Source organism: Gekko japonicus, unplaced genomic scaffold, assembly GCF_001447785.1.
Source record: "Gekko japonicus isolate JY-2015 unplaced genomic scaffold, Gekko_japonicus_V1.1 scaffold2056, whole genome shotgun sequence".
NCBI classification, from domain to species: Eukaryota; Metazoa; Chordata; class Lepidosauria; order Squamata; family Gekkonidae; genus Gekko; species Gekko japonicus.
The window spans coordinates 81,856-109,554 of record NW_015177081.1 but is presented as its reverse complement, the minus strand read 5'-3'; the positions used below and the strand labels follow the sequence as shown (position 1 = coordinate 109,554).

General features: G+C 47.7%; 2 protein-coding genes across 2 annotated transcripts in view; one reads left to right on the top strand and one right to left on the bottom strand.

Moving 5' to 3' along the window:
• COQ10B (coenzyme Q10B) overlaps positions 1 to 2,953 on the top strand; it is a 17,760-nt gene extending 14,807 nt beyond the window's left edge. The window contains exon 4 of the mRNA XM_015428256.1: positions 2,387 to 2,953. Coding sequence (XP_015283742.1) covers positions 2,387 to 2,554 — 168 coding nt within the window. The 3' untranslated portion in view covers positions 2,555 to 2,953. The remainder of the gene's footprint in view (positions 1 to 2,386) is intronic.
• An 87-nt stretch (positions 2,954 to 3,040) lies between these two features.
• Positions 3,041 to 27,699, bottom strand: part of HSPD1 (heat shock protein family D (Hsp60) member 1) — a 26,280-nt gene continuing 1,621 nt past the window's right edge. Inside the window, exons 2-12 of the mRNA XM_015428258.1 lie at positions 25,757 to 25,932; positions 18,982 to 19,234; positions 17,310 to 17,392; positions 16,946 to 17,041; positions 15,912 to 16,005; positions 15,407 to 15,575; positions 14,773 to 14,872; positions 12,064 to 12,309; positions 9,361 to 9,535; positions 7,051 to 7,229; positions 3,041 to 5,020 (exon numbers count right to left, since the gene is read on the bottom strand). Coding sequence (XP_015283744.1) covers positions 4,877 to 5,020; positions 7,051 to 7,229; positions 9,361 to 9,535; positions 12,064 to 12,309; positions 14,773 to 14,872; positions 15,407 to 15,575; positions 15,912 to 16,005; positions 16,946 to 17,041; positions 17,310 to 17,392; positions 18,982 to 19,234; positions 25,757 to 25,930 — 1,713 coding nt within the window. The 5' untranslated portion in view covers positions 25,931 to 25,932 and the 3' untranslated portion in view covers positions 3,041 to 4,876. The remainder of the gene's footprint in view (positions 5,021 to 7,050; positions 7,230 to 9,360; positions 9,536 to 12,063; positions 12,310 to 14,772; positions 14,873 to 15,406; positions 15,576 to 15,911; positions 16,006 to 16,945; positions 17,042 to 17,309; positions 17,393 to 18,981; positions 19,235 to 25,756; positions 25,933 to 27,699) is intronic.

Here is a 27,699-nt window from a genome sequence, read left to right as displayed (position 1 = left end):
GGCCTCTGTGCCCTGTTGTTGGCCCTCCAGAGGAACTGGTTGGCCCCTGTGTGAGACGGGAGGCTGGACTAGATGGACCCTCCCTGGTCTGATCCAGCAGGGCTCTTCTTCTGTTCTTAGGAGATCACAGAACAGATCTCTTCTGGCTGGGGGTGCCCTTGGCAACAGCATTCTTCTGTTCTTAGGAGATCACAGAACAGATCTCTTCTGGCTGGGGGTGCCCTTGGCAACGGGGGGGGGGCCGGGGGGGGGGGGGGTGCTGTGGCAGGAAGGAGAGCCAGCAAACGTTTCCCTTGCCCAACGTCTTGCTGCTGTTTTGGGGGGAGAGGGGGAGATTTCTGCCCGTGTCCAAGGGCCCCGTGTCACCCTGCACTCTTTTCAAGGGCCCCTCTGTTCTCAGGAGCTCTTTCTTCTCCCAAGCAGGAAGGAAGGGGAGAGTTCTGTACCGCAAACTCACAGTACATAAGCTTATCAGTTTGACAAAATGTGCGCACAAGTAATACTGCTCACAGGAGAGCTGTGCGAAGAGCTGGCGAGGCTTCCCTTAACTCTGGTCACCTCTCCGAAGAGTGGGCCGGTGCTTTTTTTGTTGAAGGGTCCACGATAACGGTAGGAACTAACCCTTGCTCATTTGCAGTGTTGGAACTATGCGATAGGCAAGTCTCACCATGCAGTTTATAAAGTTTTACAAGTGCAAGTTTCACCTATGCACTCTATAAGCCATTCTCTCTTTTTCATGGATTGTCCGATTTTTCCCGGAGTGAAGTGCCTTCACGCATACTATATAATACATTTTCAGTGCACTTTGCGACTGGATTTTGTTGTGTGAGACGGTGTCATGACATGTGTAGGACTGGGAAACAAGGCCTAGTGAGGCCGAGGCCCCAGGAGACCTGTGTGGGAGTGTGTGGGAGTGGAAAGCAGACACAGCCTACAATCCCCACAATGCTTGGTGACGGTTGTAACCAATTGGTGTCAAGGGATTGTATGAGGAGATTGTGACTTATACATTGTGGGCTGTGGAACTGCGTTCTGTTCTCTCACAGAGTTAAACTGAGGGGAAAGATCCCTCACTTGGGACAGAGTGAGTACAGGCACAGGCCTGGTATAAAAGGCTGTGGGCCGTGAATAGTAACCAGTTAAGAGAAATAGGTAGCCGTGTTAGATTTGTTTTATTTTCCTTTAGACACTGTTATATATTCTAAGCACCTTGTCTTGTTTTCCTTGCCCCATTACTGTATTAATAAACCATTTGTTTCATGTTCTCTGCCTGGTCATCATGCCTACATTTCTTGGCTTAAAAGGGGCATTTTGGTTGGGCTGGGGAGGGTACTCTGGGCCTTCCCAAGGGACCCTAAACAATGTTCCCTCTAAGCTGTGGAGTCTTGTGAGCATAAATTCTACTCTGTGAGCTACTGGCATCAAAGCTGTGAGCGGGTGATTTGGCTGCTGCATCAATTAGTTGGCTCTGGAGCCCTCCTTCCTGAGCTAAGGCAAAAATATGCGAGCCGGAGGCTAAAAAACTGTGAGCTAGCCCACACGAACTCACCTTAGAGGGAGTGGTGGCAGAGAAAAGGTGGGAACCCACTAGGGGTCATGACAGACGGCAAAAGCCACTTGCAAAGAATCACTCAAGTGGATTGAAGGTGCATTATTCAGTGTGTGTATAAGCGGTGTATGTCTTCAAAGCTCCCTGGCCACGCTCTGTGTAGAAGTCATTGTACCCAGACTTTAAAAACCATCTGCGCGCAGGTGTAATCTGAAAGTCTGTTAACTTCTAGACTTGAGTCCAGGGCACCGCAGAAACCAGCAAGAGTTTCAGCGTGTAAACGTTTGAGTCAAAGCTCCCTTCTCAGGCACAGTAGAGACAAAGGGAGTGTCGACTCTCGGAATCGTACACCCCGAAAGTTCTTGTTGGACTCGAAGATGTTACCGGACTCAGATCTTGCTTTTCTGTCGCAAACCAACACAGCTCCCCTCGGAAATGATTTGTGATTTCTGCTTGAGAGCCAGTTTGGTGTCGTGGTTAAGTGCACGGACTCTAATCTGAGAGAATCGGGTTTGATCCCCCACTTGCACCTGGCTGGATGACCTTGGGCAAGCCGTAGTTCTGATAAGAGCTGTTCTTGAAAAAGAGCCGTTTCTGTCAGAGCTCTCTCAGCCCCACCTCCCTCACAGGGTGTCTGTTGTGGGGAGGGGAAGGGAAAGAAGTTTGTAAGCCGCTCTGAGACACCTTGGGCAGTGAAGGGCGGGGTATAAATCTAATCTCTTCTCTTCTTCTCCCTGGCTGCCAAACTGCTCAGGAGCAAACAGGTGCGCACGGAAATGTTTCCACACCTTTGTCGTTCTGCAAGAGAGTAACTCCCACACTGACTTCCCTCTGCAGGTCTCCTTCGAGTTTCGCTCTCTCCTGCACTCCCAGCTCGCCACACTGTTCTTCGACGAAGTGGTCAAGCAGATGGTAGCAGCGTTTGAAAGAAGGGCCTCCAAGCTGTACGGTCCAGAGACGAGCATACCTCGCGAGCTGATGTTTCACGAAGTGCACCAGACATAAGGGGGGGGGGGGAGTCGACGTTAAATTATTTGTACATCTGGTTCATACATGAAACTTATCTTCATGTGTGCCTCAAATTACACGGGGGCATTTGCCAATCATGTATAGTGTACTACTGTACAAAAGCGTGCACAGGAAGTGCGCATGTACATGATGTAGAAGTTTCAATCAAGTGCAATTTAAGGTGCTGATAAGCATGACCGAAGGGCAGCTACAGTCTACACCAAAATTGCCTTCTCCATCTTGCCAGTTTGTATAAACGGACTCAGCACTGGCAGTTCTTCTGCCTTATTATTATTATTATTTTGCAGTGTTTTATTTACTATTACAGTCAAGTTTTTAAGTTATTAGTCTTTCAAACTTATTTATTTTTACTATTCACACAAACCAAAGGCAGTTTTGCGAGCAAGCCTGTTTCTTGACTTGTACAGTGGCAGCAAAGCACTAGTGTGCGCGTCGCTGCATGAATGTTAAAGGGCTGTTTTGTTAAATAATCAAGCAATCTAGAATGTTACCGCAGACTGGTGCAGGACCTCCATAAATGGCTGACAGCCCGTGGAGCTGACAGCACACCCCATTGTAAATTAAAGTTAATAAGGGAATCTCCTTGAGATGGAAATGTTTGCTCTGAGCAAGATTATAAACCAGTTTTTTTAAGGCAGTTAGCTGCAAGTTACAGGAGGGTGTACGGGAGGGGGTGGAGTGGCCTTTCATAAAACAGTGCCCGATCAATAAAATTTATGGTACAGCCTTGTTAGAATATTTCAACTGTTCTCAAACATGAGGGTTTTGATTGCTACTTTCCCCCATGGCCCCGCCATCTCCCCCCTCCCTGACACCAGTGCCCATCAGACATGACAGCCCCCCCTTTTCTAAGCAGCATAGCCATCATGGAAATGTCTGTCCTCAGAACGGATCAGTTCGAGAAGTTAGGCCAGGCTTTAAAAGCAGGTGTCTAGACCAGTGCGTCTAGCGGGAGGGGACGCTGTCCCAAAGACAGCAAGAAGCTTCCTTCGGTGTTTATAAATTTAGCGACAAGCCGACGCAGCAGGGAAAAGAAGGGCTGCCCCGACGAAAGCTGAACTCCCGGGACGGAATGGGAAGCCACTCTCAGATAGCATCTGAGCACAGGGCTATTCCTTTGTGCTTCCTTTATGCAAGGATGGCGGCAAAGGAGGGAAAAATCAATTTACTTTTACAGTGACTAGGGTTGTGTTAGAGCAAGAGGGGTAGCCGTGTTAGTCTGTAGGAGCAGAAAAGAGCAAGTGTCCAGTAGCACCTTAGTGAGCAACACAATTTGTGGCAGGGGAGGAGCTTTTGTGAGTCATGGCTCACCTCTTCCTGGGGATCCCTTTCTCTTTCCACAAGGTGGGAAGCCCTCGCCACCCATTTCTGGTTTTCATGCTGGGGTGAACCCCTCTTGTCCCAGCCAACTCTGTTCTTAAAAGGGGACTCGGGAGTTCTCTCCTTCCAGGCTGATAAACGACTTGCAATAAGACTGTTCACAGTCCTCTAAATGGTACTTGGTGCAGTACAAAAATAAAAGCTGACTCTAAAGTCTTGCAATAAAAAGTGTTTAAGAGAGGAGGGGATTTGGGTCAGGCTCTCTCAATGGAGCAACTAGTCTTCTGTGGGTGTCTGTTCTGACCTCGTGTTGAAAAGGTAACTCTTTTCCTACTTGAACAAGTTAATGGCATACAGGATCCCATCCAAAAGACAGTGTCATCCTCAGTAAGGTTAAACCTTACTGCACCTCGAGAAAAATGAGCATTTTATGAACTGAACTATTACCTCTCGGCTCTCCGGTAAACAGGATTAATTCCATGTTCTGTGAATAAGTTAAGTAACATTTCATATCTCTGAACAATCTTTTATTACATAAAGTTGTCACATAATTGTATATTTGTCTACTTTGTACACATTTCCCCCTCGTCAATTCTGTTCTGCACACAATGGCTTTCGGATTTCTTAGCAATAGCAGGCACCAATAAATTCTGATTCAGACAGACCTGTTTGACGTGCTGCTGCTAATTTGTGTTTAGAGCACACTGGTACACAGATCTTGCATCCAGTATCAGGAATGTACAAATGTCTTTTTATTCAAAGTACAAAATAAATTATCTGCTTAGCATGGACAATGGCCGTAAACGATTATACGTGTGTCAACTGAAATCCAGTAACGAACGTTACAATGATTCTTTGAACACCGCCCCCTTCTGCAGTCACTCTCCGCCGCCCTGCCCCTCAAAGACCTGAAGTGTCAACTGTCAAGTCACAATTGTTATAGTTCATGATGCACATCCGTCGAGCCCCCCAGGATGATTAGAACATGCCCCCTCCCATGCCGCCCCCCATACCCCCCATGGCAGCTTCCTTCTCCTCTTTCGGGATCTCCGTCACCACGGCTTCAGCTGTAGACAGGAGGGAAGCGACGCCAGCTGCATCCATCAAAGCGGTTCTCACGACCTGAAAAGAAAGTCGAGAAACACACGATGCAATGATTGCAGGTGGACAGCATGTTGGCCTGAAGCAAGGGAACAAAGTTTGAGTCCAGTGGCACCTTTAGAAGAAGAGGAGGAGATTGGATTTACACCCCGCCCTTCATTACCCAAAGGAGTCTCAAGAGTGGCTTACAAACTCCTTTCCTTTCCCCTCCCCAGAATAGACACCCTTGTGAGGTGGGTGGGGCTGAGAGAGCTCTGAGAGAACTGCCCTTTCAAGGACAGCTGACAGAACTGTGGCTTGCCCAAGGTAATCCAGCAGCTGCAAGTGGAGGAGTGGGAAATCGAACCCAGTTCTCCCAGATTAGAGTCCGCGCACTTAACCACTCCACCAAACAAAGTTGTATTCAAGGTATAAAACTTTTGTGTGCATGCACACAAAATCTTACACCCGGAATTAAACTTTGCTGGTCTTAAAAGCCGTCACTGGACTCAAACTCTGTTCAGTGCAATGGTAATACGCCAGCTCTAGTCACGTAAGAATTTTTTTAAAAAAATTAAATTTATTTCTCTTTAAATTTATATCCCGCCCTCCCTGAAGACTCAGGGCGGCTCACAAGGGGCACGAATGCCCACGTTAAAACTTTAAAACAGTACAGAATAATATAAAATACAATAACTACAGTACACTAAAATTTACGGTGCTCCAAAATTAGTTAACTATAAGATTCAAGATGGGGTTCTAAAAATACTAACAACAATCAACATAGCAGCAACAACATACGTCCACACATCGTTGACCTCTGCCAGGCACGTCTCGCACCCCCAACAGTCCCCGCTGCGGGGGTGGTCAATTTGCGGGACCAATAAGGGGGACAGTGGCAACATGATGATGGCGGCAGTGGCTCCTATTCAAAGGCCTGGCAGAAGAGCTCTGTTTTACAGGCCCTGTGGAACTGCACCAAGTCCCGCAGGGCCTGGATCTCTTGTGGGAGCTCATCCCACCAGGTAGGAGCCGCCACCAAGAACGCCCTGGCCCTGGTAACTGCAAATTAGATGTTTCTGGGGCCTGGAATGTCCAGGAGATTTTGCGTCCCCGACCGTAGTGCCCTTGGGGGAACATGCGGGGAGAGGCGGTCCCTAAGGTAAGCTGGACCCTGGCCATATAGGGCTTTAAAGGTCAAAACCAGCACTTTGAAGCGAATCCGGTACGCCATTGGCAGCCAGTGCAGCGCTTTCAGTGCAGGCCGGATATGGTCCCGTCTAGTGAGACCCATCAACGCCTGGCTGCAGCATTCTGCACTAGCTGCAGCTTCCGAATTTGCGACAAAGGCAGCCCCATGTAGAGCGCGTTACAGTAGTCTAGCCTCGAGGTGACCGTCGCATAAATCACTGTAGCCAGGTCATCCCGGTCGAGGAAAGGAACCAACTGCTGCACCAGCCGAAGATGGTAAAAAGCCAACTTGGCAGTGGCTGCCACTTGGGCCTCCATCGTTAAAGATGAGTCCAGGAGTACACCCAAACTCCTAACCTCCGCTGTTGACACCAAAGGCGCCCTGTCGAAGGTCGGGAGAGGGAGCCCCAACCCCGCACCGATCCGGCTCAGGCCCAGGACCTCCATCCTTGCCAGGTTTAGTTTCAGCCGACTCAGTCTGAGCCAACCAGCCACGGCCTGTAACGCCAGATGAAGGTCATCCGGGGTGGAGTCCGACCAGCCGCCCAACATCAGATAGAGCTGGGTGTCATCTGCATATTGATGGCACCCAAGCCCACAACTCCGGGCAATTTGGGCAAGGGGGCGCATATAGATATTAAACAACATCGGGGACAGCACCGCCCCCTGAGGCACCCCACATTCAAGAGGCCACCTCTGGGACCGCCGATCCCCTATCGCCACCCTTTGTCCCCAACCTTGAAGAAAAGAGGCAAGCCACTGAAGGGCGAGCCCCTGAATTCCCACATTGGCAAGGCGGTGGGCTAGCAACTGGTGGTCGACCGTGTCGAACATGGCCGACAGATCTAACAACATGAGTTGTGGAAGAATGTGAGCGTTACCTTTGTCGGGTCAATGATGCCTTTCTCTACCATATTTACGAAGTCACCAAGCATAGCGTCGTAGCCGATCTCGGGGGGGCTCTGCATGATTCTCTCCACTATCAGCGATCCTTCGACGCCTGCATTCTTGGCAATGGTCATTGCTGGGATTTTTAGTGTTCTCTTGATAATGTCGATGCCTGGAGAACGAAGCAAAACACTCCTCGTTCCAATCCGTGCCTGTGTCGTTTCGATGTTCACAGAAACATTTTATGGTTCAATACAACGAAATTCAGCCCACACTGAGAACGGAAGCCGATGCAACTCTTGTGTCTGCAAGTGGATTTTCTCAGCATTTTTACAGTGTAAACAGCAGCCACATATCACATTTGGATTTGGACCAGCCATGCATTTCATACCTTCCGCACACAGTTTTCTCTATCAAAACCATTTCTTCCCAGTGCTCAGCTGCTATTTATACGGCCTTGGACCAACATACCTAAGGGACCGCCTCTTCCCCTATACGCCTCGGAGAGCGTTACGCTCTGTTAATCAACATCTCCTGGTGGTCCCTGGCCCCCACCTGGTGGAACAGGCTCCCCATCGAGATCAGGGCCCTGCGGGATCTTACTCAGTTCCGTGGGGCCTGCAAGACGGAGCTCTTCTGCCAGGCTTTTGGTTGAGGCCGCGGGCGTCCACAGATGGCCTCCCCGAGGTTGCCGTCTCCCACCTGCCGGCCATCCAACCATCGGCAACCGGCCATATCCATCGGAACTTCTACCAGTAGGTATATAACCAGTGTTCCCTCTAAGCTGAGTTAGTGTGAGCTAGCTCACACTTTTTTAGCCTCCAGCTCACAGTTTTTTAGCCTTCGCTCAGGAAGAAGGATGGCTCCAGAGCAAACTAATTTAGGCAGTACACAAATTGCTCACTCACAACTTTAATGCCGGTAGCTCACAATATATATAAATAATATAATATAATATAAATACTGCCACTCGAAGGGGAAAGACAGGCAGAAAATGTGCTTGTCTTTTTTTCATTCTCTTCAATGGAACACTTTCCCTATGAAGAAAGGTTAAACCGCTTGGGGCTCTTTAGCCTGGAGAAATGACGGCCAAGAGGTGACAGGATTGAGGTTTATAAGATTATGCACGGGATGAAGCAGGGGGAGAAAGAAGTACTTTTCTCTACAAGAACTCATGGGCCCTCCATGAAATTGCTGAGCAGTCAGGTTAGAACAGATAAAAGGAAGTCCTCCTTCACCCAAAGAGTGATTAACACTTGGAATTCACTGCCACAGGAGGTGGTGGCAGCTACAAGCATGGACGGCTTCAAAAGGGAATTAGATAAGCATCTGGAGCAGAGGTACATCAGTGGCTATTAGCCACAAGGTATAGATAGGGACTCTTGGTCTGGGGCAGGTGATGCACACTGTATTCTTGGTGCCGGGAAGGGGGGGGGGGACAGCAGTGGGAGGGCTCCTGGAGTCCTGGCCCCACTGCTGGACCTCCTGATGGCAGAGTGTTGGAGTGGAGGGGCCACTGGCCTGACCCAACATTGGCTTCCCTCATGTTCTTGCGCTCAAGGGCTACAAACAGCCTGGGAAGCTGGGCGCTGGCTTAGGTCCGATCCCCTTGCCTCTTGCACCGCAGCCCTCCACCACCACAATCTGAGTGATGCCATTCTTTCCCTTGAGGCCGGATGCTTTCAAGGGCTCAGTGGAAGATGCTGATCTTGCAGAAGCGGGCTTTCCGACCACCGGAAGAAGAAGAAGAAGAGATTGGATTTATACCCCATGGCCCTTCACTTGGGAGTCTCAGAGCGGCTTACAAACTCCTTCCCCTTCCCCTTCCCCTCCCCACAACAGACACCCTGTGAGGAGGGTGGGGCTGAGAGAGCTCTGACAGAAACTGCTCTTTTTCAAGGACAGCTGTGCCAGAGCTTGTGACTGACCCAAGGTCACATCAGCAGGTGCCAGTGGAGGAGTGGGGAATCAAACCCGGTTCTCCCAGATTAGAGTCCGCGCACTTAACCACTGCACCAAACTGGCTCTCCACAGTGGAGGATTGCCCCCACAATCCAGCTGCATCCCTGAGGCACCATTTGCTTATAAAATGGCTCTCATCTCCTTGGGCCAAATTTCCTACCCCCCTCTCCCAACTGGAGGTGCCTTCTGCTTGTGCGGTGGAATCTCCAGACCCAAACCACAGAACAGCAACGCTAATCTTTTGAGAAACCGAAAGAAGACACAAAAACATTCCTGGGTCTAGAGGCGAGCAGTACATTCTAAAGCGTGGCTGGACTCATCTCACAACTCGACTGACTTACCCATCTTCTGATCCTCGTTGAGTGGAGTCAAGTTGTCGAGTGCCGGTATGCAACGCAGCAACGCGCAGCCCCCTCCGAGAACGATGCCTTCTTCTACGGCCGCACGTGTGGCGTTAAGGGCATCTGTGACTCGGTCTTTCTTCTCATTCACCTCAACGTCACTTGTTCCCCCAACCTGAGATTAAAAAAAGAAGCCAGTTTTTCGAAGGTCTCAAAGTTTTCCTGCTTTTTGAATGTCTGGGAAACTATTTACTTCAGACTGCAAGGTGAGGACCCCCCGGCCGCACAGGTGACTGCCTGTCTCATTCTACACACTAATGATGAATGCTGGGGGGGGGGGGGGGGATAAATGTGCCAATTCCCCCCTTCTGCACAGCAGATCGAGGGAGCAAGCAGACGTCTGTCTCTGACGCTGCATTAATTGATGGCACCCGCCTGACAAGGTCTCCTCCACCCAGGACAGAATGTTCCTCCAAGGTCATCTAAGGCGCCCCCCCCCCCATGACTGAATATTCTGTTGCAAAGCTTCTGATGTCTGCCCACAAGACTAACACAATACGTTGCACGAAGCGACAGCTGCGTGATTATCAAAGTTGGTGTTACAGACGGTGCTCTGCTGGAGCAAATCTCACCTTGAAGCCAGGGAACTGGCCGCTAATTTCGTGTCCATTCAGAGTTTTCTGCAGTTCTTAAGCAACTGACTTGTCTCCATGTTCAGGCAAACTGAGGCAAGCTGAGGCAAGCTGTGATCCCAGCTGAGCTGAATACTAAATAGACCCCATCTCAGCGCCATGTATTTTTGCTACGACGCTGCCTTATCCATTGGTCAAAGAGTTCTGTAGTGTCTTCATTACAAATCTGAACGGTAACTAGAGATGTAAGATTTCTGGAAATTTTACATCTCACGTTACACTCCCCCCCCCCCCAGGGGTTCTTTCCCCACCAGAAAAAAAAAATGGAAATTTGCGGGGAAATTGAAATGTATGCAATCTTTACTATCCTATCAAGTCTTAACTGCAAAATTTTGAATATTTATGGATTTTTTTAAAAAAAAACCTAAGCTCCAGAGAACTATTTTAAGCTGGCCCTGTACAGTTTTTCTTTCTATCTTCTCTGGGGAAACAGTCCTAGTTGTGCAAGTCTAAGGTCTTGGCAAAGGACCACAATCAAAAGTGCCGTGTTCATGAAGGCATCAGTCTTCCACACTATCTGCTGCTTGATGCTCCAAACAACACAGTCAGTTAAAAAAGCCACAGGTTTTTTTAAAGAACAGGAATGAATGGCACACAGCTTCAAAGGCCACCCAAAGCTCCCTATCTCCCTTATAAATAAAAGCCGAATGGTGGTGGCCAGTGTTCCCTCTAAGCTGAGTTAGCGTGAGCTAGCTCACAGTTTTTTGGCCCCCGGCTCACACATTTTTGTCTTCGCTCAGGAAGGGATGGCTCCAGAGCAAATTCATTTATGCAGCAGCCAAATCGCTCGCTCGCAACTTTAATGCCAGTAGCACACAAAGTAGAATTTTGGCTCACAAGACTCCACAGCTTAGAGGGAACATTGGTGGTGGCACTTCTCTAGAACATTCCAACACGCTCCAAAATCAGTTCGCTCTCTGATCTGTCATTCAGAGGGTCTCCCTATCCACTGGCTGCTTTGCCTGAGTCCTGCCTCCAACATTCTAAACAGTTTGCTGTTCCTCTCCCCCCCCCATAGCCAGTCAGAACACAGAGTTTATTTGCATATGCAGCCTCATTGGCCTTTGCCTCGGAACACAGAGGTCGTTTGCATATGCGACTTGATTGGCTTCTACCTCTAACATTCTAAACAGTTTTGCTCTTCTGAGGTAAAATGTGTCCAATCTCCAGGTGAGGGCTGGAGATCACTCAGAATGTTGTCGTTCAGAGTTATAGTAGCATTTGCCGACGCCCCCCCCCCCCTTTACAGTTTTCAGCAATAGCCAAAATCACGTTGAGTTTTCTGGTACTGACACTGACACTACCCCCCTCCCCCCATGGCAAGACTGGGATACCCACTGTCACGGCTCAGGTGGGGTGTCACCTGACGCTGCCATCACTCTGGATAGAGGTTCCCTTGAGAAGGCCCAGAGCACCCTCCTGAGACCTTCAGACCTCCCTTTTGGCCGAATAACAGGCGTGAGGACCAGGCAGAGTGAAACAAGGAAAAGGTTTATGTTATAAGAGGTCAAACAACAAGGTGCAGAGTAAGAACAGTAAGTGGGTGAGAAGAAAAGAAATCAAATGCCCCAACGCGTCTAAATATATTACTGTCCCTAGCGATCTGCAGTGGCCTTAGACTGCTCACCCGTCCCTCAGGATGAGGGTTTCTTCCTGCAGCAGCCTTCCTTTCGGCTCTGCCCTCTGGAAGAAAGAACAGCTTCTGCTCTGGCACCAGCCCTTCAGTTCCCCAGCCCTCTTCTTCCCTATTGGTCAATTTTGGCTCCAAAACCTCTCAGGGGCTTCTGGGAGTTGTAGGCCCAGCCTCACCTACTGCTAGCCAGGCTCCCTGGACCTAGTAGGCCTCTGGTGGCACAGCCCAGATCATGACACCCACATTAGTGCCTACAAGGTGTTCCTCAAACCTCCCATGCAAACGAGAACTGAGAGCTCTGACTGTAGAGTGGCGTGTGTGTGTATGCAATTAAGATCAGACAGACACACACACACACTCACTCATAAGGACATGTACCTTTAGTACAGCGACTCCGTCAGAAAGTTTAGCCAGGCGTTCATTCAGCTTCTCCTTCTCGTATTCACTGTTTGTCACTTCCAGCTGTTCAATTATTTCCTGAATGCGTTTTTCGATGGCACCTTTATCCCCTTTCCCTTTAAGCAGCAAGCAATCGTCTTTTGTCACAATGACTTCTCCAACTTTACCAAAGTCGTGAGGCTGAATGTCTTCAACATTTAGGGTCAAGCCTTCCTCCCCAAACACCTGGAACAGGAAACATTAAAAGCTCAAGGACCAAACTCATTGTATCAGAGTCTGCAAAATCCCAACCCATCAGTCACGAAAGAAGAAAAAGAGGTGGATTTATACTCTGCCCTTCACTCAGAGCGATTTACAATCTCCTTCCCCTTCCTCTCCCCACAACAGACACCCTGTGACATAGGTGGGGCTGAGAGAGCTCTGAGAGACCTGGGACTGGCCCAGGGTCACCCAGCTGGCCGAATCTGGAGGAGTGGGGAAATCAAACCCGGTTCTCCAGATTAGAGTTCACCGCTCTTAACCACTAGACCAAACTGCTGGAAGAACCACCAATCTGTGGTTTCTAGAGGAGAGAGAAGGGTTACCGAGGCTGCAATTCTTATACATGCTGACTAGGAAGTCAGCATGCAGAACTCAGTGAGACTCAGCAACTATGCTTAGGAAAATGCTGTAAATTCCAGGAGCCCTGCTCACATACCTGAATAAAAATTCAGCTGTGCATATCATGAATGCAACGAGAAAATTACTGAAGGCACATATAAAAATCAAGTGTACACGCTACCTGGATTCCAAGTGTGTTCATTATAACTTGTGAACAGGGCTCCCAGGTTGTTGTGACTTACAAACAATTTCATCTTTGCACAACAGCTCTCCTGTTTACACTACCCTTGACAACTATGCAGTCTCTGTGTTGAACACTGAATTTGCACTGTTTTTATTTCTTTTAAGGTGCCTGACTAATTGGAAAGGCTGCTCTTCATCTGTAGATCAGCAGGCCACATTAATGAATATGATTAGTGAGGCACAGATGAGAAGCTCTGCATTACTGGTGTTCACAGTTCTGCAACAACGATTATTCCTCAGCACAAAATACGGGCTGACTCTGGAAAACAGGCCTCTGACTCCCACCTACTCCCCCACTTTCACATCATAAGAAGAGCCCTTTCTGGATCAGAGACCAGAGGCCCATCCAGTCCAGCATCCTATCTCCCACCGTGGCCACCCAGTTCCTTTGGACAGCTAACAACAGGGCATAGAGGCCAAGGCCTTCCCCTGAGGTTGCCTTCTGGCCCTGGGATTCAGAGGATGAGGGCCTGGGAGGTTCCCCTCAGCCACTGTGGCAAGGGGCCACTGACAGACTTATCCTCCATGAATCTATTGAACCCTCTGAAAACTGCCTATGCCTGGGGCCATCACTATGTCCTCTGGCAGCAAATCCCACATTCTAATCACTCTCTGTGTCAGGTAGTATTTCCTTTTGTTCATTCTGAACCTACTGCCCATCAGCTCCACTGGATGCCCTCGAGTTCCAGTCTTTTGGGAGAGGAAGAAAAAGTTCCCTTTGTCAACTCGTTCCACTTCCACCTCATGCATAATTTTATAAACCTCCCCACTGATACCCCAGAGAGCACTACGGTCGGGGGCTCAACATCGACTGGTGATTCCAGGCCCCAGGGAGGCCAGGCTTGTGGCAACCAGGGCCAGGGCCTTTTCAGTGGCGGCCCCTACTTGGTGGAACGAGCTCCGAGGAGGTCAGGGCCTGCAAGACGGAGCTCTTCCGCCAGGCTTTTAATTAGGAGCCGCCGCCACCACCACCAGCTAGCTCATAGGAACATGGGGCACTGAGATGGTCCATTATAAGAGCGATGGCCCACTATAAGATTGAGTTACAGTATTCTGATGGAGTGGTACTGCCGATTCGGGCTTGAGTAACATCTACTGATCACCATCTTTACTTGACTGATTTGACTAAACGATTAATATTAAAGTCACTGAGTACTTTAATTTTGATAAAATGACTGTTTTTGTGTGTTTTAATGTTTTATACTTGGCACACAGTGCCCTTGTTTGTTAGCCGCCCTGAGCCTGTTCGTAGGGAGGGCGGGATAAAAATATAATAAATAAATGAATGTCCCCCCCCCCTTTAGTCCTCTCTAAACTGTACAGTCCCAGAGACTCTTCCGCCTTTCCTCCTGGGGACGGTGCTCCAACCCCCTCATCCTCTTGGTCACCCTCCTCTGCCCTTTTCCCAGCTCTGCAGTGTCCTTTTGGAGATGCCGTGACCAGAACTGTACACAGCACTCCAAATGAGGCCCCACCATAGGTCTCTACAGGGGCATGACAACATCAGCCGTTTTATTCTCAATCCCTTTCCTCATAACCCCTAACATAAAGATTGCCTCTTTCGCCACTGCTGCACGCTGGGTTGACGCTTCCGTCGAGCTCTTTCCACTACGACCCCGAGATCTTTTTCCATCTCAGCCTCTGCAAGTTCAGACCCCGTCAGCCTAAATTGGGATTTTGATCAGCTCGCATCCCATCCCAGTTCTGTGTCAAGCCAGTTTTCTGGTCCAGTGAGCATAAAAGGGAAGCGGCTTGCTCACGTCAGTGCCAAATCATGTGCCAGAGCTATGCCTTAGTCCACAAGGAGCTCTAGTCAGGACTCGAGACACTTTAATGTTTACTTACTGCGCCACCAGTGGCGATTGCCATATCTTTGAGCTGATTTTTTCTGTTGTCACCAAAACCTGGTGCTTTCACAGCGACAACCTGTAGACCAACTTTCAGTCTGAGGAGGAAAAAGAACAAGCGTATCTCTGATCAGAATACCCGGCTGTGGATACTTCAGGTCTGACATACCACAACCATTTGTGTTGGCGTAAGATTTTCGCCAGAACGGCCTATGTAGTAGAAACAACCTGGAGCTTAAATTTATATAAAGTTGACAGTGCTAGTTCTGTTCTAACTTGCAAATCCTACACAAGTTTATACTGAACTTATGATCAACATCCACTCCCACCTTCACTAGCCATTCAATGCCAGCTTCTGCCACCCCATTAATTTCACTGTCATGACCAGCACTGAGGTGTTGCTGGATTTCCCCTCCTCCCCCGGCTTGCTCTGCTCTTCCAAATCTGCACACAGCAACTTTAAAAGTTCAATACTCAAAAGGCCAGGGCTGCTCTCCGAAGCATGTTTGCTTGGAAGCAAGTCCCGCCGAAATCCGTGAGGATACCTGGTGAGGGTCAATATCGAGAGAATGTATAGCTTCTGGCAGAGTGGGAAAGGACTAGGGGTAACAACGAACCGGTTTCAAGCCTACCTGTTTAACACGAGGGTACTGAGGGCCTCCCCATCAACATCTTCAGCAATAATAACTAAAGGCTTACGGTGATTATTGGCAATCTCAAGAGCTGGTACTATGGACTGAACACTGGAAATCTTCTTTTCACTGAGTAAAATGTAAGCGTCTTGGAATTCACACTTCTGTCCTGTAAAGGGAAGGAATGCCATTAAACTGTGTTCCCAAATAATTCGCGCAAAAACACAGAGGCTTATGAACAAAGCTCGAATGCCAATCAAACCAGCAGCGCATCCTCTGCTCCAAAACACAGCCATATTCTTCTGCCTCTTGTTTTAAAAAGCACCACCTCTGCTAATTACAGAAGACTCTGAAAGGTTCCTGGTATACAAGGACTCTTTGAACTCGCTTTAGTTGAGTATTTTGAGATTCACACACTGTTTTTAAGCTAACTTAAGAACTATCAACTGAAACTAAAGGGTGAGTCCAATCTAGTTGGCCCCAGTGAGACACCTGTTCAACTTACCTTTGGCTGTATTAATGAAGTAGGGGGAGATGTACCCTCGGTCGAACTTCATACCTTCAATGATTTCCAGCTCATCGTTCAGTGTTTTCCCATCCTGTTTGAGCAAAAATCAATAAAATCTGTTGAAAGGACGCTACGTATCAATTGCTTCTTGATCTCTGAGCTAAAGTCTCTCTTCCCGCTCCAGCCATTCCTTCCCCACTGTCACGCTATTTGCTCAAGGGCCTTCCCCATCATTAGCAACCCTGTCACCCAGACGATGCAGACGATAAGCCTATAGTGTCCAATCTATATTTTAGAAAGATAATTCAGTACTACTGAGCATGCCCAGGCCAGCCCAACAGCATCAGATCTCGGAAGCTAAGCAGGGTCAGCCCTGGTTAGTATTTGGATGGGAGACCTCCAAGGAAGACCGGGGTCGTGACGCAGAGGCAGGCAAAGGCAAACCACCTCTGAATGTCTCTTGCCTTGGAACCCCACCAGGGGTCACCATAAGTCAGTTGTGACCAGTGTTCCCTCTAAGCTGAGTTAGTGTGAGCTAGCTCACAGCTTTTTAGCCTCTGACTCACACATTTTTGTCTTAGGAAGGATGGCTCCAGGGCAAACTAATTCATGCAGCAGCCAAATCGCTCGCTCACAACTTTAATGCCAGGAGCTCACAAAGTAGAATTTTTGCTCACAAGGCTCCACAGCTTAGAGGGAACATTGGTTGTGACTTGACGGCACTTTTCAACAGCACTGAGCCTTCTATTCCAGAAATGGCAATATCTTTTTTTTTTTTTAATAAAAGCTACTTTAGTCTTTACTGCATGGTGATTTTTAAAGTGTTTTAACAACTAGCATCGTTAAGAAATTGTCAGTCATGTTGTTGTTAAGTAGGATTGTTATTAAAAAGTTTATGTACATTTAATAATGTTTTGTATTAAGAGAAATGTATCTTTTTGGGAAATAATTTTTTAGTATATAAAAAAATTGTCAGTCCATGAAAGAGGCACGATCATAGGCGTGCACACGCAAACACCCTCAATACTAACCTTCACCGTGATAACACCCTTTCGTCCGACTTTTTTCATAGCGTCAGAAATTATGTTGCCTATTTCCTTGTCTCCATTTGCAGATATTGTGGCAACCTGCAAAAACAAACAAGTCAGTCAGCTTGAAGTTGGTAGCAAAAAACCCATTGTCTTCAAAAGGATAGAAATGCCTAACAACACAGCCACAGGCATGACGGCACTGATGACAACATGGGTAAGTGCAAGCAAAGGGTCTGACTCCTCAGTATTTTAAAAAGAAATAAACTATGACAAAATAAAGCGGTACATTCGGAGCAGTCTCTGCCCACCTGGCGCAAGCAACGATGGAGAAAGTAAATGCGTGTTTGGAAGGAGCTGGCGTTACCTGAGCAATTTCTTCTGGTGTCGTGACAGGTTTGGACAGTTTCTTCAGTTCGGTAATGACAGCATCTACAGCTAGCATCACCCCTGAGAAAAAACACACAAGAATGCCCAGATTCATCAACCTTCTATGTAGGTAACAGCAAATCAATCCTAAGTTGGTTTAAGCAGCTCTGAAAGACATGACACCTGTTTCCTTGCAGTCCCTTTCGTGGATTTATTTTTAAAGTTGGTACGCCACCTTTGCGCCGGCCTAGGGCCCTCAAGGTGGAGAACAGCTAAAAGAAAGTAAAACTCAACTTTTAAAACCACCCTATAGAAATAAAAAACATAAGCAAATAAAACAGATAAGAGCCAGTCAGGGTCTGCCAGATAAGACAGAAAAGTCTTCACCCTGGTGGAAAACAATAATAGAACCGACAGATTAATCTCCCTGGGGAGGGAGGGAACTGCATAATTCTGGTGCCCTAACCCAGGAGGCTCTGTCCTTGGATTGCTGCCCATCCAGATTCAACTGGTGGGGGCTGCTGGTCTCCTGTGCTCACTCTTGGGACAGGATTGAGAGATGCTACAGAATCGAGGGCAGGGAAAAGAGCCACAAAATGGAGGAGCTACAGAGGATGGGGAAGGCGAAACGCTTGCCTTACAGCAAATGCTACTCAGCCCGGGCAAACAGGCTAAGGAAGTAGAACAAATTTAGAGTCCAGAGGCACCTTTAAGAACAAAAAAGGACTGGCGCGGCACGCTACAAAGAACCCGGGGCCACAATTTCGGCAGCCAACGGAGATTGCAAGGGGGGTGGTTCCGAGGGCTCCCGAGAACCCAGACCCCTCCCGCAGCATCCACAGAGCTACAGGAGAAGCGTGGAAGAGAAGGGGCGGGAGGAAAGGTCCAGTCTGGACCACGTTCTGCGGCTACGGAAGGGGGAGGGAAGAGCCCGGTTGAAAGAAAGCCAGGTGGAACATCCCCGCCTTACCCCTGAAAGTTGTAGCCGACGAGAATGCTGGATCGAGTATCAACATCTCTGCCGGAAGTAGGCACTCCCTTACAAGCCCCGTTCCAGGCTAGAAATGCTGAGTATACAGGGGGCGGGACCATAGAAGGGGAAACTCTATGTGATAGGAGATCACGGTGATGGGCAGGTGGGATAGCCTATAGGTTTAGGGATCACAGAAAGGGGTGGCACTAAGGGACTGGGAAAGATATAAAAGACAGGAAGCGGAAGAGTGCCGGGGAGGAATTCAGAGCTGATCTCCTAGCCTATCGAGAGAGAACGTAAAAGGTGATCACTCTGAGGAAGGGGGTCTGGGGCGTGGCGCAACCCCCAGCACTTCCAAATCTGAGGCACTTGCTTCCTCGTTAAAACCCCAACACGGCTACTGGTTACTCCGGACCTGGGGGCAACCCTGAGCACGACAAAAGGTTTATTCGGGGTGTGAGCTTGCGTGTGCCTGGCACACCTTCGTTTGTTCTACCGCTTCAGACCAACACGGCTGACCATCTGGAGCTAAGGAAGCAGTCATTCCAAAAAGTAAGAAAACCAAAGCACAACATTTTAGCGCAACACACTGACCAGTGTCAAGATGCTTGCCAAGCTACTTTGAAGGGCTCAAAGTGTAAACGAAATTCTGACACTGCACCCACCGGCCACAAGTCAACCTTACTCATCTCATTACCTCTCCTGATTTCCACGGGGTTTGCTCCTTTGCTGATCTTTTCAAACCCCTCCTTGGCGATCGAACGAGCCAGCACTGTTGCAGTGGTGGTACCGTCTCCCGCCTCTTCGTTGGTATTGTTGGCGACATCTTGAACCAGCTTAGCTCCAATGTTCTTGTATTTGTCCTTCAAGTCGATCGCCTTGGCGACTGTCACGCCATCCTTTGTCACCTTGGGGCTTCCCCAACTCTGTTCGATAATCACTGTCCTGCCCTGCAAAGTAACGTCAGAAAGCACCATGCTATGAAGTTGCATACCTCTTGCAACATCTTCCATTTTTTAATAAGCGTTGGCCTTTCATATTTATTTGCACTGAGCTATGAATCTAGAAGGAAAAGGTAAACAGAATTTATCAGATTGACGTCTGTTATGCGGATATCAAGGAACAATTTCCTGGAACTGCTGAAACTGACAATACATAGGAGATTGCAACATCTTGCAATACCAAAGGGGAACAGGTTTTGGTTTCATCTTGGTAACCGGCCAAAATTTGGGCTCCTGTTGTGAAATGTCTTGATGTTAAAAGAGACTATGAGTAAAAAAGGTGAAGGACCTGGGAGCACAGGCTATGATTCTGTCGATTCTTCCTGTCGAAGGCCATGGCTTAAGAACAGAGAGAAGAATAATGGAAACAAACAACTGGCTATATAGATGGTGTTGTCAGGAAAAGCTGGGTTTTGTAGACCATGGCTTACACTTTTCAAGGTGAAGGTCTTCTGTCAGGAGACCTCATGAGGGCAGAGAAAAATGTGTCTGGAAACAGCCTTGCAAACCTGATAAGGAGGGCTTTAAACTAATCCCTGTGGGGGAGGGAGACAAAAATTCAAAGTCTAGTATGATACCAGTAACTGGAGATAAGAACACTATAAGATGTGCAGAGAGAGGGCACATATGCAGGGACCCATTAATTTGCATGTAAGCACAGAAATGAAACCCTCAGGGCACATCAGCCATGGATCCCGATGTCTCTACCCCCTTGCACAAAGTATGGGAAACAAGCAGGAGGAACTTGAGGTCCTAACGCAGGAAAGAGACTATGACCTGATAGGTATTTACTGAAATCTCATTTTCCAGAAGGTAGAGAAGGCAACAAGGGGGTCTACTATCTTGGACTTGGTTCTCACCAAAAGGAAAGAACTGGTTGATGAGGCGAAAGTAGTGAGCACCCAGACTAGTGACAACCACATAATTTTGGAATTTAAGATCTTGAGGAAAGGAAAAACTGTACTTAGTCAGACGTAAAAGTTAGACTTCAGAAGAGCTCATTTTAACAGATTTAAAGTTATGCTGACTACCACGGTTGGAAATACTTAAGGGGAAGAGAGTTCAAGAGGGGTGGGAGTTTCTTAAAAGCGAGACACTGAAGGCACAATCACCCATGATTCTAATGAACACACAAAAAAAGGAGGAACCCAAAGAAGCCAGGGTGGCTCCATAAATAATTTCTAAAGATCTGAGAATTAAAAAGACTAATAATTTAGGAAATGGAAGGAAGGCTATATAACCAAGAATGAATATAAACAAATAGCCAGTGCTTGTAGGGAGGGAATTAGGAAAGCTAAAGCTCAGTATGAGCTTGAGTTAGCAAAAGATGCTAAACCTAACAAAAAGGATTCTCTGGTTACGTTCGGAGCAAGAACAAGAACAAGGAAGTGGTAGGCCCATTGTGGGGAGAGGAAAGTGAAATTTTAACAGGTGAAGATATAGCAGAACTGCTCAATTCCTACTTTGCCTCAGTCTTCTCTTACAGGGGAAATGCTCAACCTGGCAAAAAGAGCACACGAGGGAAGGGAGTTGCAGCCTAGGATAAGCGTGGCGTGGTAAATAAACACCTAATTTCTTTAAATGAAATTAAGTCCTCGGGGCCAGATAAACTGCATCCAGAGGTACTAAAGGAACTTGCAGGTGTACTTTCAGAGCCTCTGTCCATTATTTTTGAGCATTCTTGGAGAATGAGCGAAATGCCAGTAAACTGGAGGTGGGTAAATGCTGTCCTCATCTTCAAGAAGGGGAAAAGGGAGGATCCAGGTAACTACCAACCCATCAGCTTGATGTCTTTACGTGGAAAGGATTTATAACAAATCATCAGTCAGTCCTTCAGCATTTAGAAAGAATGGCTATGATTACTAAGAGCCAGCATGGGCTCCTCAGGAACAAATCATGTCAGACTAACTTTGTCTCCTTTTTTGACAGTTACTACCTTGTTGGATCAGAGGAAGGCTGTGGACATAAGTTATCTTGATTTTGGTAAGGCTTTTGATAAGGTTCCACATGATATTCAGGTTGACAAGTTGGTAAAATGTGGTCTAGATCCTATTACTGGTAGGTGGATTTGTAACTGATTGACAGATCACACCCAAAGAGTGCTTGTTAATGGTTTCCTCACCCTCTTGGAGAGGAGTAACAAGTGGAGTGCCTCGGGGATCTATCTTGGGCCCTGTGTTGTTCAACATCTTTATAAATGACTTGAACGAAGGAATAAAGGGGTTGGTCACTAAATTTGCAAACAATACTAATTGGGAGGAGCGGCAAATACAGAGGACAAAATGAAGATACGGGATGATCTCGAAACAATGAGATATTGTTATGTACTTTACTTTATTACAATTTTATCAATTGTACTGGTGAAAAGCTAACTCTGTGTTATTATTAGTATTGTTGTTATTGTTAAATAAGAAAATAAAAACATTGCATTTGAAAAAGGATGGAAAACTGGGCTAAATCAAACACCTAATTATAGGATGAGGGAGACTTGTATTGACAGTAGTACATACGAAAAAGATCTAGGGATCTTAGCACACCATACACTGAACATGAGTCAGCAATGGGATGAGGTAGCTAAGAAGGCAAATGTGATTTTGGGCTGAATCAACAGATCTATGTTGTCCCGATCACATAAGGCAATGGCAACACTTTATTCTGCTCTGGTTAGACTTCGCGTGGAGTATTGTGTTGTTATTTGCCACCGCAATTTGAGAAGGATGTTGACAAGCTGAAACGCATCCAAAGGAGGGCAACAAAGATGGGGAGAGGTCTGGAGACCAAGGCCTATGAGGGAAGGTTGAAGGAGCTGCGTCTGTTTAGCCTGTTAAATATTCTTCAAATATTTAAAAGAGGATGGAGTGGAGCTGTTTTCTGTTACCCCAGAAGGTCGGATCAGAACCAAGGGATTGAAATTAAATCGTAAGCGTCTTTGGCTAAACATCAGGAAGAGCTTCCTGACTGAGGGGTTCCTCAGTGGAACAATCTTCCTCGGGAGGTGGTGGGCTCTCCTTCGCTGGAGGTTTTTAAGCACAGGCTAAATGGCCATCTGGCAGCAATGCTGGTTTTGTGCACTTAGGCAGACTGCGAGAGGCAGAGCAGGAAGAGATGAGTCAGTGCTAAGCTCTCATGGCCCTTCCTTACATGCCCAGGGTAATACCGATCCCCATTTTGGGGAAGGAATTTTCCTCCAGGCCAGATGGACCAGTGATCCTGGAGATTATTTTGGGCATAGAGCAAGTCTCACTGGGGAAAAGGGGGGGGGGATAGTTGTGAATTTCCTGCACTGTGCAGGGGGTTGGACTAGATGACCTTTGAAGTCCCTTCCAGATCTATGTTTCTATATCACTCTTGGCTGAAACCCAGGACAACTGTGGGAGTCTCCTCAGCAACGAGTCTTGGAAATCAATGTCTTGCTGGTTGTTTGCTTTTTAAAACGTTTCTATGCTCAGCATGAGATAGGAAGAGATTACACCTCCTCTGGACTCCTTAACAAATGCAGCGGCTCCTGTCAAACAAAAAGCCAGCTGTGACCTTATATGAGCACACAAAATAGGAAAAGGGAGCTTAAAGGGATGAGATAAGAGTGGAAGTGGGCACGTGACCAAACATGGGGGGCCTTGGAAATCGAAAAGAATGTGCGTTGGGACTGGGGCAGTGCCGTAAAACGCATCACCCAAGCCTGGAATAACAGGATTAAAAGTGTGAGGTTACCCGCAAGCAGTTTTAGATCCAAACTACTAATAAGGTGGATACAGTTTTCCATCAGATTGCAAGAACTGAGAGTTTAGCGTTTCCCACAGTGCGACCTCTTCAACAGGTGTCTTCCAAGCAAAAACGAGGCTGTATTAAAATGCTATTAAAAGTGCGTGAATAGTGGTCAGTCCACTGCTCCCTCTCCCCTACCATTCGTGCTGCTTTCTTTGGGCCCTGGATGCTAAGGGAAAAGCACAAACCGGCCATTGTGCCTGTCCTGTGTCCCCAGCACAACAGGAGGTCAAATACGGAGAGAGAATCCTTGTCGCCGCCCTCCTTGGAACAACAAACCCTGTTAGAAATCTGGGCAAGGCCCCCACAGAAGCTTGCGCAGCCTCGCCAACTCCTTCTTTTTAAAAACGTTTTAATTTTGGTAACAACATGAACATTAAGTCCAGTTGCCCATTGGAGAGAAGGGACACACAGCGCCCCATATTGCTTTATGGGGGCAGTGGCCGCCCAGGCCCAGTTCCCTGAAGCTTCTTGCTGGGCACGCAGCTTGGCTTCTCCCGCCTTAAAACCTTTAAATGGCCTTTAACAGGGCAATCCTAAGCAGAGGAACACCCTTCCCAAGCCGCTGAAGTGCTAAGATGGCCATAGAAAGATGTACCAGTGCTTAAGACTGTACTAAAACACAGGTGTGTGTGTGAGAGAGAAAGAAAGCAGCAAGCAAAAGGTACATATTTGATTTACATGCTCTCCTGGCTTCAAAGTCTAATTCACCTCCATGAGCGTGCATGTGTCAAATTACACAGTTGATATTGCAAGCTACTTTAATTGTCTAGATCCAAGTCCAGAAGTACCTTCGAGGCCGGCAAGCTTTTGGTTTTAACGTTCTGAGAGTCAAACCTCTCTTTGTCAGACACAAAGGAGATCCCGGAGACCTCATATTCCAGTCAGAAGGTGGGAGGGGGTTGCATAAAGAGGAACGGGATGCAGGGGTTCAATGCACAGTGTAATCAGCTTGATTAGAGCAAAGAAGAAATGCTTAAGAGGCAGAAAATAAGCATCTCTAGTGGGACAAGAATCCTGTGTCCCTATTCAGTCCTAGGGGGAGAGGTTTGGAGTGACTCAGCATGCTTGGACATTGAGGGGTGCTACATCAAGTGTGTATAGGCATTTATCTCCTTGAATGGGATGCCTCGCTTTGTCTTAACCTGGGAGCCGCCCTCTGACTCCTCCTCTCTCACACTTTGTCCTCTCACTGCTTTCACGTGGCCTTCCATGAAGACACATGTCTCTGCAGGTCTCTCCTGCAGATACAATGGCCACATACTCCCACACACACAATTCCTGACAAGCTGGCCATTGGTGATAGGGAAAATACCCTTTAGATTGAGCTCCTTTCTCTCCTTTCGACTGCAACCTGAATGTGAACTGGATCTACTCGAATAAATGTAAGTTTACCTTTTTTTGCAATGTATGACCTTGGGTCAGTCATAAGTTTTTTTCAGAGCTGTTCTCTCAAGGGCAGTTTTCGAGAGAGCTCTCTCAGCCCCACCCACCTCACTGGGTGTCTGTTGTGGGGAGGGGAAGGGAAAGGAGTTTGTAAGCCACTCTGAGACTCCTTCGGGTAGTGAAGGGCGGGGTATAAATCCAATCTCTCTTCTTGGGCGATTTATGTACTGCACTCAGTATGATGCTTCTATGACTGAGCAAAACTCTGCTAGATTAACCAAATATCCCAATAGGAGGACCGTTGTTCTGAATTTGTAAATGAACTCAAGTTCAGCAATATCATGTTATATTCTCCCCTTGAAAAGTCTCTGTTTGAGGACTGCCACTTTTAGGCCCCATCCACACAGCAAATTTGCTGTGGGAGAGCCACGGGTGGAGGGTGGATTATCCGCGCGCGATCACACCCCAACATCTGGGAAGTGGAGCGCACCCGTGGCCAACCGGTGGCTTACCACAGAAAACACGCAATAAAAAAGTAGTACCTCCAAAGTACTGGCAAACGGTTTGCCACAGGATGCCTGCGGTGTGATCGTGCTGGCGCGCGGCTTTCCCCGCCGGCTCTAAGGGAAGGACCCGTGTAGTGCCGCCAGCGCATCTGATCAGATAATCACGGATCAAACTGCGCCGTGGCAATTAGCCACGCCGCCCCCCCCCCCGCGATATCCGGCCCATGTGACCGGGGCCTTAGATTAGCAATGGAATAACCTGGAAGATTAAAATATTCTCCCACTGGTTTTTGAATGTTGTGATTTGTAATGTCAGATTTATGTCTATTAATTTTTTTTAAGTAGGGACTGACTTCTTTGTCCCATGTACAAGGTGGAAGGACCCTGCTGACACTTGATAGGGTATCTAGCCCTGGAAGATGAACAAGTAAAGGCACCTGACATGGTCTAGTAATTATGCTGTCAAAATGAACACGGAGACAGAGTCGGCATCTTGTTTTGTGGCTGGCCTTTGTTCCAGAGTCCGTATCCATGACAGGAAGGACACTGTTGTAAGAAATTGTTTAAGGTTAGGAGACTGTCTGGCTACCCCCACTACTATATTAATCATGGCACCTGTGGCATAATCCAGTCAAAGTTAAGTGCTTTTTACGCCCATTATCTCTCCCATGAAATCACTGAGCTTAAAAGGGCTTTGTTGCAGATTATCTGTACCTCAAGTGTCTGCAAGATGCCTGGATCTTGCTGTAATTCCTTCAAGTGGCAGCCATTTCACGCAAGGTTTAACATAATACAAGTAACACGATTTCAATACCTTTGGCCCCATGGTGACAGCTACAGCATCAGCTAGGAGGTCCACTCCCTGTAGCATAAGAGCTCTAGCATCTGCCCCGAATTTAACCTCTTTTGCATAGCCTCGTGTAAGGTGTGGGGCCAGAACTCTCGAAACTGGCCGAATCTGGCGAAGCACTGTTGGTAAACGCAGCATTTCTATAAAAACAAGTTAGGGAAAAAAGATAAGTCAACCTCACAGAACTATACTCCAGAGCAGGAAAAAAATCTATGCTATGAGCTTTGTATTTACAGCTACATGAGCTTGAGATAACTTGCAAAAAGCAACTGAAGTCATCCAAATATATATATATTTTAAATAAAAAGGAAATTAAAATACCATGGACAGTGCTACTGACAATGTAGGAGAAAGAGGCAACTAGAAACCTCTGAGGTAAATACAATGCACTGAAGTACGTCCTCCCCAGCGTTCAACATAGAAGTAAGGATAAATGAATTAACAGAACTTACTACAAAACAGTGCAGGTGTCCAGCGGCAGTCTAGAGATTAACAGAGTTTGAACGCACATGAAGCTGCTTTATACTGAATTGGACCACTGGTCCATCAAAACCAGTATTGTCTACTCAGATTGGCTGCTCTCCAGGGTCTCAGGCAGAGGTCTTTCACATCACCCTAACCTGATCCTTTTAATTGGAGATGCTGTGGATTGAACCTAGGACCTTCCGCATACAAAGCAGAAGTTCTTCCACTGAGCCACAGCCCCTCCCCTAACTTATTCCAGTATAATCTTTCAGGAATCAAAACTCTCTTTCTCAGATACATAGTGCAAATCCATTAGGCCAATCTGCCCATGCACACAAAAACTTAAACCTAGAATTAAATTTTGTGGGTCTGAAAGGTGCCACTGGACTCAAGCTTTGCTCTGCTGCTTCAGACCAAAACGGTGACCCACCTGAATCTATCTTTAAAGAAAGCAGATATCAGTATCTCAGGAGTAAACCGTACTCAAGTACTGCCAGGAGGACCTACAGAAATGGCCCAGCCTTGCTTAAGGAAGAAAAAGAAAGACAGCAGCAGCTACAAATTCCATGCTGAAGAGAGCAAGGGAGACTAATGAATCACCGATTGTGTACCCTTGAGCCCTAGAAGCAACACGTGCTCCACACTCCAGGTCGGAAAGCAAGGTCAAGAAGAGCAGCATCGCCCCCTACAGCCCAATCGGCCGCACTGCCACGAGGGCGCACTTAACGGCACAGATCCAGCGGCCACAAAGGTTCCCAGCCTCCACAGAGAAAAGGGTGGGGGTTAAGAGAGGAGAGAAGCCCACCCAAACCAGCCTCGTAAGCAGCAGAAAAGGGCAAGAGTCCAGAAGCACCATAAAGACTAACAAGAGTTGTGGCAACTTCCGCGGGTCGCTGCTCACTTCTTCAGATACAGCTAGAAAGTGATCCCTTCTGTACTTATAATTGGAGTGATTTCAGATGCTGAAAGACAAAGGCAGGCAAATGGCCATCTTACGAATGCGCAGCTCCAACACAAAAAGGAGAGGCGGCAGATCAGAGCACTCTGAGCCCTAAGGCACAATGGGGATGGCTCACACCCGTGAACACAGACGAAGCTGCCTTGTGCTGCATCAGACCCCTGGTCCATCGAAGAAGTCAGTCTTGTCTGCTCAGACTGGCAGGGGCTCTCCAGGGTCTGAGGCGAAGGTCTTTCATGTCACCTAGTCCTTTTTAACTAGAAATGCCAGGGATTGAGCCTTCTGCATGCCAAGCAGAGGCTCTTCCACTGAGCCCCAGCCCCTCTCTCACATCTCGCACGTGGAACAGACCAGTCTTTGGGGGGGGGGGGGACGCAGCCAGCAGGTTTTATTGCGCCCTCCAATTGCACAGAGGTGACCCCCCCAGCCACCCCTCAACGGGAAGAAGAGCAGCTTCCCGTGCTCCCTTTCTCCCGGAAGTGGA